This window comes from Neophocaena asiaeorientalis, unplaced genomic scaffold (assembly GCF_003031525.2).
Source record: "Neophocaena asiaeorientalis asiaeorientalis breed wild unplaced genomic scaffold, Neophocaena_asiaeorientalis_V1.1 scaffold230, whole genome shotgun sequence".
NCBI lineage: Eukaryota > Metazoa > Chordata > Mammalia > Artiodactyla > Phocoenidae > Neophocaena > Neophocaena asiaeorientalis.
In genome coordinates, this window is record NW_020175186.1 from 5,665,689 (window position 1) to 5,682,501 (window position 16,813).

The 16,813-nt window shown below is 37.3% G+C and overlaps 1 protein-coding gene across 1 annotated transcript in view; it reads left to right on the forward strand.

The window, feature by feature from the left end:
• Nucleotides 1-16,813, forward strand: part of LUZP2 (leucine zipper protein 2) — a 428,758-nt gene that overhangs the window by 318,379 nt on the left and 93,566 nt on the right. The window contains exon 7 of the mRNA XM_024764721.1: nucleotides 4,025-4,087. Coding sequence (XP_024620489.1) covers nucleotides 4,025-4,087 — 63 coding nt within the window. The remainder of the gene's footprint in view (nucleotides 1-4,024; nucleotides 4,088-16,813) is intronic.

The window sequence follows — 16,813 nt, forward strand, 5'->3', positions numbered from 1 at the left end:
GAGAACCTGGGGAAAGAAAAAAAAAAAAAAAAAAAAAAAAAAAAACTACAAAAATAAAACCAGACAGACAGAACCCTAGGAAAAATGGTAAAAGTGAAGTTATACAGACAAAATCAGAAACAGAAGCCTACACATACACACTCCCAAAAAGAGAAAAAGGGAAAAAAAAAAAAAAGGTTTACATTGGAATACAGTACTGTTTGACCATGGGGTTAAAAAGGAGCAGCTGATTCGGGGTCTCTGGCACACTCAGGCCTGGAAGAGGGAGGGGTGCGGATGCGTGGCGAGCCTGCGGTGGCAGTGGCCGGCGTGACGTTGCACCAGCCTGAGGCGCGCCGTGCGTTCTCCTGGGACGTTGTCCCTGGATCACGTGACCCTGGCAGTGGCGGGCTGCACAGGCTCCTGGGAGGGGACGTGTGGATAGTGACCTGTGCTTGCACACAGGCTTTTTGGTGGCGGCAGCAGCAGCCTTAGCGTCTCATGCCCACCTCTGGGGTCCGTGCTGTTAGCCGCAGCTCACGCCCGTCTCTGGAGCTCCTTTAAGCAGCAGTCTTAATCCCCTCTCCTCGCGCATCAGGAAACAAAGAGGGAAGAAAAAGTCTCTTGCCTCTTCGGCAGGTCCAGACCTTTTCTCGGGCACACTCCCGGCTAGCCATGGCGCACTAACCCCTTCAGGCTGTGTTCACGCCACCAACCCCAATCCTCTCCCTGGGATCCGACTGAAGCCCGAGCCTCAGCTCCCAGCCCCCGCGTGTCCCTGTGGGTGAGCAGACAAGCCTCTCGGGCTGGTGAGTGCTGGTCAGCACTGATCCTCTGTCCGGGAATCTGTCTGCTTTGCCCTCCGCACCCCTGTTGCTGTGCTCTCCTCCGTGGCTCCGAAGCTTCCCCCTCACCCCGCCACCCGCAGTCTCCGCCCATGAAGGGGCTTCCTAGTGTGTGGAAACCTTTCCTCCTTCACAGCTCCCTCCCACTGGTGCAGGTCCCGTCCCTATTCTTTTGTCTGTGTTTTTTCATTTTTGTTTTGCCCTCCTCAGGTACGTGGGGAGTTTCTTTTGGGAGGTCTGAGGTCTTCTGCCAGCGTTCAATAGGTGTTTTATAGGATCAGTTCCATATGTAGATGTATTTCTGATGTATTTGTGGGGAAGAAGGTGATCTCCGTGTCTTACTCTTCCGCCATCTTGAAGCTCCTCCTCTATTTTTTGTTTTTTAAATAGATTTTCTGTTTTTAGAGAAGCTTTAGGTTCACAGCAAAATTGAGCTGAAAGTTCGGAGAGCTCCCAGGTACTCCCTGCCTCCACACAGCCCCCCATTAGCAGCATCCTCCACCAGAGCAGTAAATCTGCTATAATCGATGGAACTGCATTGACTGACACATCATCATCACCCAGAGTCCCTAGTTGAGTTTAGGTTTCATTCTTAGTTGTTTACATTCTATAGAGTTTGACAAACGTATAACATATAACCACCCTTACAGTATCGTATAGAATAGTTTCACTGACTTATTCTGTGTTTTAGGAAGCCTTTCAGGGGCTTCCCTGGTGGCGCAGTGGTTGAGAGTCCGCCTGCCAGTGCAGGGGACACCGGTCCGGGAAGATCCCACGTGCCGCAGAGCGGCTAGGCTGGTGAGCCATGGCTGCTGATCCAAAAAAGAAGCCCTCCAGGTGATTCTTGTCCACATTAAAGTCTGGCAACCATTTTATTACAGGATACATGTTTTTAAAGCTAAGTTCAAAAAATAGCCAAGAAATTAATACTGTATTAAATCCTACATCTAAACTGAAGGTGTACTTGATTTATCCTACTCTCCTCTTTTGTTTTTTATTGAGGTATAGTTGATTTCCAATATTATATTAGTTTCAGGTGTGCAACATAGGGATTCAATATTTTTATAGATTATACTTCATTTAAAATTATTACAAAATAATGGCTATATTTGCCTGTTCTGTACAATATATCCTTTTTGCTTATTTATTTTATGCATGGTATTTGGTAACTCTTAATCCCATACACCTGTCTTGCCCTTCCCTACCTCCTCCTCCCCATTGGTAACTGCCAGTTTGTTCTCTATATCTGTGAGTCTGTTTCTGTTTTTTATTTAGATTTGTTTTGTTTTTAGATTCCACATATGTGATAACATAGAGTATTTGTCTTTCTCTGTCTGACTTATTTCACTAAGCATAATACCCTCTAGGTCCATCCACCATATTGCAAGTGGCAAAATTTAATTCTTTTTTTATGGCCGAATAATGTTTCATTGTATATATTTACACCACATTCTTTTTATCCATTCATCTGTTGATGGACACTTAAGTTGCTTCCATATCTTGGCTATTGAAGTAATGCTGCTATGAACATTGGAGTGCATATATCTTTTTGAATTAGTGTTTTTATTTTCTTCAAATATATACCCAACAGTGGGATTTCTGGGTCATATGGTAGTTCTATTTTTAGTTGTTTGAGTAAGCGCCACATTGTTTTCCATAGTAGCTGCACCAACTTAAAATACCAGCAACAGTATACTAGGGTTCTCTTTTCTCCACATCCTTGCCAACATTTGTCATTTGTAGACTTTTTGATGATGGCCATTCAGACAGGTGTGAGGTGATATCTCTTTCTGGTTTTGATTTGCATGTCCTTGATGATTAGCAGTGTTGAGCATCTTTTCACGTGCCTGTTGGCCATCTGCATTTCCTCTTTGGAAAAGGGTCTATTCAGTTCTTCTGCCCTTTTTTAAAAACTTTTTATTGGAGTATAGTTGCTTTACAATGTTGTGTTATTTTCTGCTCTACAGCAAAGTGAATCAGTTATACACATACCCCTGCTTTTTTAGATTTCCTTCCCATTAGGTCACCACACAGCACTGAGTAGAGTTCCCTGTGCTGTACAGTAGGTTCTCATTAGTCTTCTGCCCATTTTTTAACAAGGTTGTTGTTTTTGTTGTTTGATGTTGAGTTGTATGAGCTATTTGTATATGTTGGATATTAACCCCTTATCAGTCATATCATTCGCAAATATCTTCTCCCATTCAATAGGTTGTCTTATCGTTTTGTGGTTGGTTTCCTTTGCTGTGCAAAAGCTTTTAAGTTTAATTAGGTCTCATTTGTTTTTTTCTGCTTTTGTTACCTTTGCTTTAGGAGATGGATCCAAAAAATTATTATAATAATTTATGTCCTGCCTATGTTTTGCTCTAGGAGTTTTATAGTATCCAATCTTACATTTATGTCTTTAATCCATCTTGAGTTTACTTTTGTATATGGTGCTAGAGAATGTTCAGTTTCATTTTTTACATGTAACTGTTATGGCCAGCAACTTTTAAAATTAAATTTTATTGAGATATAATTTACATAGAATTTTATTGAGATGTAATTTACATAGAATTCATCATATATACTTTAATGGGTTTGATCAGTATTCAGGATAGAGGATATTTTCATCACCTACAAAGTTCCCACTTGATATTTTATAATCTCTACCACCAACCCCCAGTCCACGTCAACTACCAACCTGATATGTCCCTAGTCTTTTGTCTTTTCTAGAATATCATATATATGGTATTATACAAAATATAGCTTTTTGTGACTGGATTCTTTCACATACTCTAATACATTTGAAATACATCTATATTGTTACGTTTCAGACTTAATTTATTTTAAGAAATGCCTAACCGTATTTTGGTATTTCATTTCATGGATGTACCATAATTTGTTTACTATTCATCAGTTAATGGACATGTGGGATATTTCCAGCTCTTGACTATTATGAATAAATATACTGTAAACATTTATGTATATATTATAATTTCTCTTAGGCAGATACCTAGAAAGAATTTCTGTATAATTTATATTTATAAGAAGCTGCCAAACAGTTTCCCAAAATGACTAAACCATTTCCAAACTAGTTGAGCTCTTTTTACTTTGGCTGCAAAATTCATTCTTATGCAGTTTAAAAGAATTTTAATCTTCAAGTTTGAAAATATAAATGAAATTAAGTCACTAATCCATTTTTTTTTTTTTTTTTTTTACAGTCAAAAAAAATCCAAGCCCAGCTGAAGGAGCTTCGTTATGGGAAGAAGGATTTATTATTTAAGGTAAGCATCTTCCTCCCTACCCCCTCCAACTGGCTAGCTCAATACCTAAACTATCTAAAATATCATTTAGCTTAAATTTAATTTACAGATTTTCACAAGAATTAAAGTTTTATTTGACTGAATTGAAGGTTTTTTCATTTTATTGCCTACTTAATTAGTGGAGATAAATACAGTTATGGTTTCCTAGGTACATTCTTAATCAAAGGCAGGCTTCATTCCAAAGTGTTTAAAGTCCCTTTGTAAGCTTCAATTACTTTAATTCAACATTGAGGCATGTCTTTCAGAATATTTACATTAAGGAGAGCATATACTGAACAAGTTTCCACAGATGAGGTCCACTGGTGACTTACATTCTTGACTTCCAGAGATGCCTATATAAATCTTCTTATTATAGTCTTCATGTTTAATCATGGTTGATTGATTTTGGTGATTGATACTTGATAAGATCAATGCCTATGTATAGGTAGACATCTATCACAGACTATGGTTATGGTTGACTGACTAATGGCCTCCCAAATATATCCATTTGCTAATCTCTGGAACCCGTGAATGTTATATTTTATGGCAAAGGAGAATTTGCAGAGGTGATTCAGTTAAGGATCTTAAGATGGGAAGATTATCCCAAGTTATCTAGTATAATCGCACAAGTTTTTAATAGGAGTAAGACAGGACTGCCTAAGTAAAAAGAAGATTATGTAACCACGGAAGCTGGGGGCGGAAAGACAATGTAAAGGATTTTTTCCCCTATAGCCTCCAGAAAAAACAGCCCTTTCAACACCTTGATTTTGCTCCATAAAATTCATTTCAAACTTCTGACTTTCAGAACAAAAAGAGAATAAATTGTGCTGTTGTTTAAGCCACTTAGTTCATGGTAGTTTGTTATAGTAGCAAGAAGAAACTAATAGAGATATTTCCTTTTATCTCCGTTGAACAGAGGAGATAGAAGCAGGTGCCTTTAATTGTGCCATCTGCATTCCCAAATGCAGTAGAGTGATAGAGTATTAGGCTCTTAGTAGTAGGAATAATAATTTGTTTAATAAATAAGTGCAAATTACTTTGTGCGTAATATCTATTTTTCAAAAATGTGTTCACTACAATGATCATCCCAATCTATGAATATCAGGTTTAAAGGACAGAAAATTCTTCATGTTATCTAATGGTTGGAAAATCCTTTGATTTTTCTGATTAAAACAGTAAGAAATGACTTCTCACTCTTCTCTGACACATTTATTTTTGGCTTAGAATCATGGGAAGGTGTTCCTGTTATGTAAACCAATATCTATTAAATCCTTATTCCATGCAAGTCATGAATCTGGGTACATTTTGCCATTTAGTCTTTCATAAATATGCTTCCTGCCATTCCTTTAATCTCATCTATAACAAGATATTCTCCAGCACACCAAGAAAACTTTGAATTTATTCTCATTAATGCTTACTGACTCTCAGCACTGCTCATTGCATGTGATAAGTAGATAAGATAAAAGTATAAAATCCAAGATATTTGCCTGTGTACCTTCAATCTTTCATACTGAGACTCTTAAGCTCAGGGTATCTTAACTTTTACATTCAGTTTGGCCTTAGCTTTTTGCAGTCACCAATAACAAATAATTGAAATTGGCAAAAAAAAAAACCCCAAAAAAACCTTGTGTGTGTGTGTGTGTGTGTGTGTGTGTGTGTGTGTGTGTGTTCATATTTGCAAAGAAATGTCTAGTTCTCTGATTTGGTTAACTTAATAAGATCAGGAATATAATAAGAGAATTCCAAGCTCCCTAGAGCTGATAACTTTTAGGTATTAGGCTGGGAGATTTATGTAAAGACAGAAGATCATATGAGGCTTTTTAAATTTTTTGAATTTCATTTCTCAAATTGAAGAGTTATAGAAAGAAAAGTTGGGAGAAAAGAATGAGATCCAATAATTTTCCATGATTTACTTCTTTGTAATATGACAGTTGTTAAATATAGATTAGTAATTTATCAACTTTCAGAAATTACCAAAATCAAGATTTGTTGCATATCTGTATTATTTGAAAAAATGAGACATTATTTGTAAGCCTTATTATTTTAGGCCACTTTGAGAAGAGCACTTTTATATGAAATCAAGTGAATTGTGTATGAATAGACCATGAAGTTGCACAAATTAGGATGTCTTCCCATATTCTCTCCCCAAAACACTGTTTAATTTTTATTAACTCCAATAACATGAGATCTAGAAGCATGGCAATTTTAGTAGTTAAATTAACTTATTCAGTAGCTAAACAATGTCAACAAGGACCCAGAGTTTTTTGTTTGTTCGTGTTTCAGACTTTTTCATATCATGATCCTCACATAACTGACTTGTTCTAAGCTTTGATTCCTCATTATATAGTGATGGTGTCTAAAGAGCTATATACCTGTGTACAAAGTCAAAGAAAAGAGTGCGGGGGGAGACGCTTGTCCTTGACTGTCATAATTTTTGTAAAGGAGGAACATTTTTTGAGAAGTCTCCCCAAACTTGGGCATGACCCTATGCAAAAGTGAGACTTTAGTGTGTTCAGCTTCTACTGTAAAAGGTTGCTTCTTTTTAGAACTAAAGAAATCTAATTGTTAATGGAGAGGCAACCAAAAATTTCTGCTATAATGTACTCATCCACTCATCTTGATGACAACTTACATTTATATCATCTCATTTGCTTAGTTTTATATCAACAGTGCACATTTTAGGTACTGTATAAACATGTTAAATAAATGAATGAATACATACATACATACATATGTATGTACATGGATACATAAATAGATAGGTCAGGGCAGTAGAGAGTAGAAGCTAATGTCTGTGACCACAGGAATCCATCCATGCATCTATTAAAATGAGTCCACAAATATTTTTGGCAATAACTTGCTGAATCCTGAGATAAGTAGCAAAATATTTTATTTCCCTGAAAGTAGTTTCCTGAGAATCTATTCAGTTTTGAATAGATTTGATGGTTTTTAGTGAAGATAATCTTTGAAGGAGCAATGCCTGCCGCTAAAGCACGTGAATTTATCTTAAAAGTAATGGCATGTGCTGACAATTGCAAGACATACTGACAAATTCAGTGTCCTTATTAATGTTTGAGAGCTGGCTTTTGATTAGGGAAGGCTGCCAGCAGCAGTAAACATTCTGTACTAAGGAAAGAATTGAGGTCCTGTGGATTGTTATTTGCCCAGGACTTGAGTTACTTTTTATCTTCCTTGATTCGGTTTGGAGTTGATATTCTCTGAAATACCTACCCTCCATTTTGCTCCTCTATTTTACTTTTACATATACTTATTTTTTTTATTTCAGAAGAATTATTTTTTCAGTATAGAACAATTTCAAAACATGTTTAAATGTATAAGGCCAAAAAAAAAAAAAACACTTAAAATCCCATCACTTGGATCACACTCAATATTTTGAAATATTTTGTATTTCTGTTTAGTTCCTTTTGTATTAGGCATAATCTGCTTTGTGATTAACATATGTTTGTTAATATAGATTATATATTATACATATTCTGCTTTTTTAAAACATAAAAGTATCCTTTAGTTATAATTTCTTCATAAAAATTTAAAAGTGTAATTTTATATGTGTGCCAAAAGTGAATTTTTTCCTTATGAATATATGTGGATAGACAAGATGTGGCACATATATACAGTGGAATATTACTCAGCCATTAAAAAGAATGAAATAATGCCATTTGCAGCAACATGGATGGACCTAGAGATTGTCATACTGAGTGAAGTAAGTCAGATAGAGAAAGACAAATATTGTATGTTATCACTTATATGTGGACTCTAAAAAAAGTGATACAAATGAACTTATTTACAAAACAGAAACAGACTCATAGACTTAGAGAACAAACGTATGATTACCAGGGGCAAGGGTGGCAGGGGAGAGATAGTTAGGGAGTTTGAGATTGACCTGTACACACTGCTGTATTTAAAAATGCATAACCAACAAGGACCTACTGTATAGCACAGGGAATGCTGCTCAATATTATGTAACAACCTAAATGGGAAAAGAACTTGAAAAAGAATAGATCCACGTATATGTATAACTGTATCACTTTGCTGTACACCTGAAACTAGCACACCATTTTTAATCAACTATACTCCAATATAAAATAAAAAGTTAAAAAAGTGTGTGTATGATGATTCTAATTTATGCTCTGATGAAAAATGTGTTCTTACTTTTATCTCAAAGTGTAGTTTTTTATTGAATGTGTATGTAACTGTAAAGTAATTCACTAAAATTATTGAAAAATTTTAATGTTATTGAAACCTGATAGACATTATTTTTGGAGTTTGGATTTTTTAACTTGAATGAGGAATAACCGACAAATATAATCATACATATTTAAAGTGTACAGCATGACGTTTTGATGTACAAATGCATTGTGGAATGATTACCAAGATCAAAATAATGAACACATCCCTCACCTCACATAGTTAACTATTTGTGTGTGTAGTGAGAAAGATTTAGATCTACTGTCAGCAATTTTGAATGATAAATACCCCGTTATTAACCACAGTCACCATGCTATACATTTGATCCTCAGAACTTATTCTTCTTATAAATGCAAATTTGTACACTTTGACATCCATCACATCATTTCCCTCCTTTCTGCTCCTGGCAGCCACCATTCAATTCTTTGTTCCTATAAAATCAGCCTTTTATTTTTTTGAAGATTCCACATATAAGTGACAACATACAGTATTTTCTTTCTCTGTCTGGCTTATTTCACTTAGGTTGTCACAAATGGCCTGACTTTGGTAAGGAAAGACTTTCCCCAAATGTGGTTGTGAGGGTACCTTTTATTCTTGAAAGAGCACAGCAGAATAGTCTCCATGCAGCTCCATCAGCTGAGGTCAATGTTAGCACAGACTATAGGGGTCCACAGTGCTCAAGACAGCCGAGGTCCTGTGGTTGGTGGTGGTGGCTAAGGTTATTGACTTCCTGAGTGGCAAAGACTGCTGAGATTCTCCTATTCTCCTTTTTCACTTGTGAGAAGACGTTCTAGCCAAGGGGATCCCTCTTATTGGCTGGTCTGGTGTGCTGGCACTCAGAGAAGTAGTGGAGCCAGAGTCCTAGGATCAGATGTATGTGGAACTACAACAGTACCAGGATCCTGAGGCACAGGTACACTTGTGCAGCAATGGCATTGGTGTCCATTGTGTAAGAATCTGCAGATCTCTGGGGAACTGTAGTCTGAGTCTCTGGGACTCTCCACAGTGACTCAGATTGGGGGTAGGCAGGGAGGATACAGCAGCAGCAGGGACCCTGGGGTGATAGGGTGTGCAATGGCTTGGGGTCAGGGTACAGTAGCAGCACAGTCTTGGGATGATGGAACAAAGTCCCAACTTTGACCCCAGGGCGCAGTCACAGAAGAGCAGTAACATATCCCTGGTGGTGGTCCATTAAATCTGTGTTGGACCTAGAGGATGGGGCTCAGACCAGCAGCAGCATAGCCCTGGCACTAACAGGTCAGAGCTATGACCTGGGACTCTGGGGTGGGACTCAGAGCATCAGTCAGCCGGTCCCCAGAAATGATGAGTCAGAGCTGGGAACTGAGAACCCAGCGAGGCAGATCTCAGAGCAGTATAGAAGCTCTGGTCTCATATGAGGCTACATGCTGGGGCATCCCAATCCCAGAGAATGGCTACTGGGGGCCCTTGAGGGCAGTTCTCATGCAACAGTAGCCCCAGCCCTGGGGAGGAGATTCAGCAGCAGAGACTCTGAGATGCTCCATCATCAGGATCAGTGTTGGTGAAAATGATACAAATCCACAGTGGTGAGGCTTGCAGGGGTTCTCCTGCTCTCCTTTTACCTATGCGGTGAAGTTCTTCTGTGGGGACCCCTCCTGGCACTAAGCTGCTCTAGACTGGGAGATGGAGTGCTGAAGGTAAAATGCTTCCTATGCTTTTCTATGTAACCATCATCAGTTTTTGAGCTCTACAGTGTTTTTGCTACTTCCCCATTGTAGTCTAGAGCTTTTCCTGAGATATTTTCATCAGTTTATAGTTCCTTTACTATTTTTGCTGGGTTTTTTGAGAGGAGGAGAAAAGTGTTGGGATCTCCTAGCCATTCATCTTGCTGAGGTCAACTTTCTTAAGAAAATTATAACAGTTGACTATCCCATCAGTGTAGTAAGAAAAAAAAAATGTTGTGTTTAATTAAGACTTTAGGAATACCCAGAGAACTGGGTATTCTCATTAAAGAAACAAGAATAAATGAATAGGTAAATAAATATGTTAGTCTGCTCAGGCTGACATAAAAAAATACCATGGACCCAGTGGCTTAAACAACAGAAATTTACTTTCTCACAGTCTGGAGGCTGGAAAGTCTGAGATCAAGTCTGGCAGGGTTTGGTTTCTAGTGAGAGCCCTCTTCCTGGTTAGCAGCAGCCACCTTCCCACTGTGTCCTCACACGGAGGAGAACTAGTGAGCTCACTTATGTCTCTCCTTATAAGGACACTAATCCTACAATATCAGGATCCCACCCTTAGGACCTCATTTAACCTTAATTACCTCCTTATAGGCCCCATCTTCTAGTAAAATCACATTGGGGGTAGGCTTTCAACATATGAGTTTGGGGGGAGACACAATTCAGTTCATCGCAGTAATTAACTAAATAATACATGCAGTAAAGCAGTAACAAACTTTGTTGTTTGAGAAATTATAAAATGAAAATTACTGTTTTAATTTGCCCTAAATATGATTACTGGGCAGCTTAAACATTTATTTTAAAATGTAAGCCACTCAATTTCACTTACGTACTTTTTTGTTGTTGTTTTGGTCACTTCAAAACAATTTACGTAATGCTCCCTAGTCACCAAAAATTAAATGTATCAACTTGCCTATTGAGGTAGGGAATGCGAGACTGTTTGAGTTTTGATACCAGATTTTCAGAAGGAGACGTTACTGAGTTTAAATGGAAATTATCTCTGAACTCACTTTCATGTTCTATAGGCTTAAGATTAGATACATTCTGGGTGGGAAGCCTTTTGAACGTATATTTTGGCCATGACAGCTTCCTGGACTGACTTTTCCTGTGTGGAGACCAATATATTTATGCCTTTGCTGAAGGTTCTGTTCCACATGTTATGTTGCTAACATTTGGTCTCTTTAAAGAGCATCATAAGCATCACGTCAGTCCTCATTTAATATTGTGTTTATAGTACATATACAGAAAATAATACATGACATGTTGATGGTAAATATGCCCAAAGAATGTGTTTCTTTAAAAAATTTTTATTGCTTCATTCTAGACGTGTAACCTTGAATCTGTAGAATTAAAAAATCTCTAGTAATGATAACAACTGATACATATTGAGCACTAAACATGCTTACTCCTCAAAACAACTTAGGTATATACGTCTGATGCATTGAGTATTTGTGTGTGTATATGTATATACACACATGATGTGTGTATTGGGGGGGACGGGTGTGTGTGTAAAGTGAGGCCAAAAAGTTAATGGTCCAAGGTCATCAATAGAGTAGATATTGTGTATAACTGAGAAAGGATTTACATCTATCAGATACATTCATGTTCACAGTCTGGGTCTAATCCTCTCCCCTGCCTTTTTTTTTTTTCTTTCTTTATCTTTCTTTCTCTTACTTCCTGTGGTCTCCCTGGTGACTGGCTCTTCATTTTGTTATTTGTCTGTTCTTCACACTCTAAACCCCTGACCATCTTTCTATTGCTTACTAGTTGTAGCACATATTGAATGATCCATCTTGCTTTGTCCTCTGGTACTTGCAAAATCTTTGCCGATGTCCTGACCTTCAAATGCATAGACGTTTTTGTTCCCAGTATCCATCTTTTTCCCTGCGTTCCAATCTTCTGAGACATTCTGTTTGGATGCATCTAGCTGTTTTATGAAAAGAACTATGACATATTAGATTTCCAGTGAGGGATACCAATTTTGCGACTATTTCTATTATTCAATAAAACCAACTTCATAAAAACTATGTGTTATTCAATGTTTCAAATACAATAATGAATTATTTAAATTACTGCCTACATGAAGTTTACAGCCTATCGATAAAAATAATGCCTTATATGTATTTAGCATTTTATACTCTACCCAGTGCTGTGATGTACATTATTTCATTTGATCCTCACTACAATCTCTATGAGACAGAGGGAAGAAGTTGTAGAATCCATTTTACCATAAGGGTATTGAGGCCTTGAGAAGTTTGAAATTACTCCAGGCCACCAAAATATTTATTTGCGAAGCTAATTTATTAACAGATTGAAATCATCATTATTTTATTTATTTTAATATTTATTTAGTTATTTATTTAAAATTGAACTGACTTAGAGTTTCTTGGCTCAAGTATATTTGACAGAAATTTATAGTTATTCCTTTGATAACTATTTCTATAGCATAGTTATACCACTGTATCAAAATTCTGACAATTATTCTGCCGCGTTTGGTGATAGACCAGATAACACTCATTTTGAAACTGTGACATCAAAATGGCATGTGTTCTCATTGGTATTTTCTCTAGAAACCAGATGTGTTCAACTGGTATCTGCTTTTGAAAACAGGAATATTGCCACATGAATTCCCAAGTATGGATCCAACAAGTGTCAGATTATTTTCTGATGATTTGAGTCTTCTATAAAGGAATTTCGTGAAGCAGTTGTCCCTTAATTTTTAAACCCTTGTATAAATTAAGATAATTTTTGTGCATCTGTCTTTCATTAACTTACATTTATCTCATCCACGTGTTAAACCATTTTTTTTAATGAGCAAAAGCATTTTCAGTGTCACTCATTTGTTATGTGTCAATTTATCTCCAGTTATGTGAGTTTTGGCCCTAAAAATATAGACACCTTACAGGAGAGGTTAAAGGGGGTACTGATTTTATTTTCTTCCATGATTTAACAAACTTTAATTTTCAAAGCACATTCATTTGTGCCTCAAAATAATTTTATGAGTCAGTCAGGGCAGCTGGTACTGTCACCTTAGCGTGTATCAGAAAAACAAGGCCTAGAGAAGGTAAAAGACTTATCTGAAATCATAGAACTAGTAAGTGGCAGAGTTTTGTTCTAATCTAAGTCCTGCGACTCCACTATATCACATTTTTCAGTTATATTTCTACTTTGCTTCTTAGGGGGAATCTGTGGATTATACTTTTCAGAAATATTTTCTACTGTACTAATTCAAAGATTAAAAGGGCAAATATGCTTAGCTGGAAATATAACTTGTTGATGTAAAAAATAATCTGTTGGTAACTAATACTCAATGCATTTGCTTAAAAAACATAAGCATTTTCAGTACAAAAATAGGCTGTTTTCAGTTTAGAATTTGCAACTCTTGAAACAGTTTTTTTTTTTCTGACTCCCTATATTATTATTATTATCTAACCTACTCATTTTTAAAACTATAGTATAGAGGTATGTTCTGTGGTAAGAAACAGGAGAAATTTAACTGACCTTGTCCAAATCAACCCAACTTTTCAGGCTTGCTCCTTCCATGTTTTAAAGCACAAAAGCCAAATAGCCTCACTTATTTTCTTATTATTCACCAGATAATGGAGTATATATGCAGGTTTTAAAAGGACATGCTTCTTATCAGAAGTCATAGCAAATTTAAATTTATTAAACATTAATTCTTCTCTGAAAATGTTGAGAATATTCCAAATACTGAAAATCACTGAAAGTACAAGATTTCTTAAGAAACCAAGCCTAGAGCTTTAAAGTGACTTATCTATGAAACACAACTTCAATCTAAGCTTCCTGACTTCATGTTTGTTCATTTCTCAAAAATTATTGATTGAGCACGTATTATCTGTCAGGCACTGAGGAAAGTGTTGTTGTATTTGTTTTTGTTTTTGTTTTTTTCCCCATTTCACCAGGATTTCTTCACACTTTAGCAAGGGATTTGAAGTCAATGGATGAATTTCAGGAAGATATTGACTCCTCAGAATATTTTCATATTTTTATAGGTTTACATATGGCATTTTTCTTGGAGAGGAGCTTATATAATTTATCAGATTATCAAATGGTCTATACCTATCCAAAGTTTAACAGTTTAGGAATCATTGCTTTACATATTGGCCCTCACCTTCTGCCATGCTAAGCACTTTTAGGCAATGGTAAGCAGAGTTTTCTCTGGTTGTTATTGAGAATACTGTGCTTGTTTCAAGTTTCTGTCTTTTTCTTTCCTACTCTGTTCACTTATTAGAAAACTGAGGTGTATTCTATAACTGCCAGGCTGATGATTATGTTAGAAATTATTTTTAGAAAATGTTTATAACTTTAAATATGTTTTTAAGTTTTACCATTTTAATGAAATTTTATCATTAATTTGAGATTTGAAAAAACAGTTATGACTTTTCCCATAGGAAAATAAAACATGTTAAGTGATTTAAGCCAGATATTGTAAATACATTTTAAAAAGTGAATATCTTTGTGTGTCCCTACCCCATACCCTGTGCCTGCCTATCCAATACCTTGCTAAAGGGTCATGGGGTTATTTTCCACTGAGCTTGGGTCTAGGCTTGACATCATCCTCATTCTAAGCAGCTCCTAAAAGTCAGTCATGGTTGGTACCTATCTGCCATCCCTGAATGAGCTCTAAATATTTTGCCTATAGCCAGCCTTCAGTCTCTAGAAGGACACTCTGCAGTATTTGCTCACCAGCGTCTTACCATTGTAGCAAATGACAAATGTTATATATTTGCAAAGTCTTTGTAGAGAAATGGTCTAAAGGCTAAGATATGTTAGGGAATAAGGCATAAGTGTGAATTTTTCTGCAGAGAATCAAAATAAAGACAATTAACTTTATTTTTTTTAATGTCTTTATTGGAGTATAATTGCTTTACAATATTATGTTGGTTTCTGCTGTATAATAAAGTGAATCAGCTATATGTATACATATATCCCCATATCCCCTCCCTCTGGCGCCTCCCTCCCACCCTCCCTATCCCACCCCTCTAGGTGGTCATAAACCACCGAGCTGATCTCCCTGTGCTATGCAGCTGCTTCCCACTAGCTATCTATTTTACATTTGGTAGTGTATATATGTCCATGCCACTCTCTCACTTTGTCCCAGTTTGCCCTTCCCCCTCCCCGTGTCCTCAAGTCCATTCTCTACCTCTGCATCTTTATTCCTGTCCTGACCTTAGGTTCTTCAGAACCACTTTTTTTTTTTTTAGATTCCATATATATGTGTTAGCATATGGCATTTGTTTTTCTCTTTCTGACTTACTTCACTCTGTATGACAGACTCTATTTGTTGTTTTTCCCTTGCTGCTTGTAATAGTTTTTCTTTGTATTTAATTTTTGATAGTTTGATTAATATGTGTCTTGGCGTGTTTCTCCTTGGATTTTTCCTGTATGGGATTCTCTGTGCTTCCTAGACTTGATTGACTATTTCCTTTCCCATGTTAGGGAAGTTTTCAACTATAATCTCTTCAAATATTTTCTCAGACCGTTCCTTTCTCCCTTCTTCTTCTGGGACCCCTATAATTCGAATGTTGGTGTGTTTAATGTTGTCCCAGAGGTCTCTGAGACTGTCCTCAGTTCTTTTCATTCTTTTTTCTTTATTCTGCTCTGCGGCAGTTATTTCCACTATTTTATCTTCCAGGTCACTTTTCCGTTCTTCTGCCTCAGTTATTCTGCTAATGACTCCTTCTAGAGAATTTTTAATCTCATGTATTTGTGTTGTTCATCATTGTTTGTTTGCTCTTTAGTTCTTCTAGCCCCTTGTTAAACGTTTCTTGTATTTTCTCCATTCTATTTCCAAGATTTTGGATCATCTTTACTATCATTACTTTGAATTCTTTTTCAGATAGACTGCCTATTTCCTCTTCATTTGTTTGGTCTGGTGGGTTTTTACCTTGCTCCTTCACCTGCTGCATATTTCTCTTTTGTTAAACTTACTGTGTTTGGGGTCTTGTTTTCACAGTGTGAATGTTCCTAGCTCCCATTGTTTTTGGTGTCTACCCCCAGTTGGTGAGGTTGGTTCCATGGCTTGTGTAGACTTCCTGGTGGAGGGGACTTGCACCTGTGTTCTGGGGTGAGAATGGATCTTTTCTTTCTGGTGGTCAGGACCATGTCTGGTGGTATGTTTGGGGATGTCTGTGAACTTAGAATGATTTTAGGCAGCCTCTCTGATAATGCGTTGGGTTGTGTTCCTGTCTTGCTAGTTGTTTGGCATAGGGAGTCCAGCACTGGAGCTTGCTGGCCATTGGGTGGAGCTGGGTGTTAGTGTTGAGATGGAGATCTCTGGGAGAGCTCTCAGCAATTGATATTACATGGGGCTGGGAGGTCTCTGGTGGTCCAGCCCTGGACCGGGCTCTCCCACCTTGGAGGCTCAGGCCTGACACCCAGCTGGAGCACCAAGACCCTGCCAACCACACAGCTAGGAATAAAAGGAAGAAAAAAAATGAAGAAAAAAAATAAAATAATAATAAAATTTTTAAAAGATAAAAAAATAAAAGAAGAGAGCAACCAAACCAATAAACAAAGCCACCAATGATAACAAGCACTAAAAACTAAACTAAGATAAATATAAAAATACGCACAGGCTCCTGGGGGGTATGGATAGTGACCTGTGCTTGCACACAGGATTCTTGGTGGCTGCAGCAGCAGCGTTATCGTTTCATGCCCATCTCTGGGGTCCAAGCTGATTGATTGCTGCGGCTCACGCCCGTTTCTGAAGCTCGCTTAGGCGGTGCTCTGCCTTCTGTGGGCACACAGGGAAGGAATACCC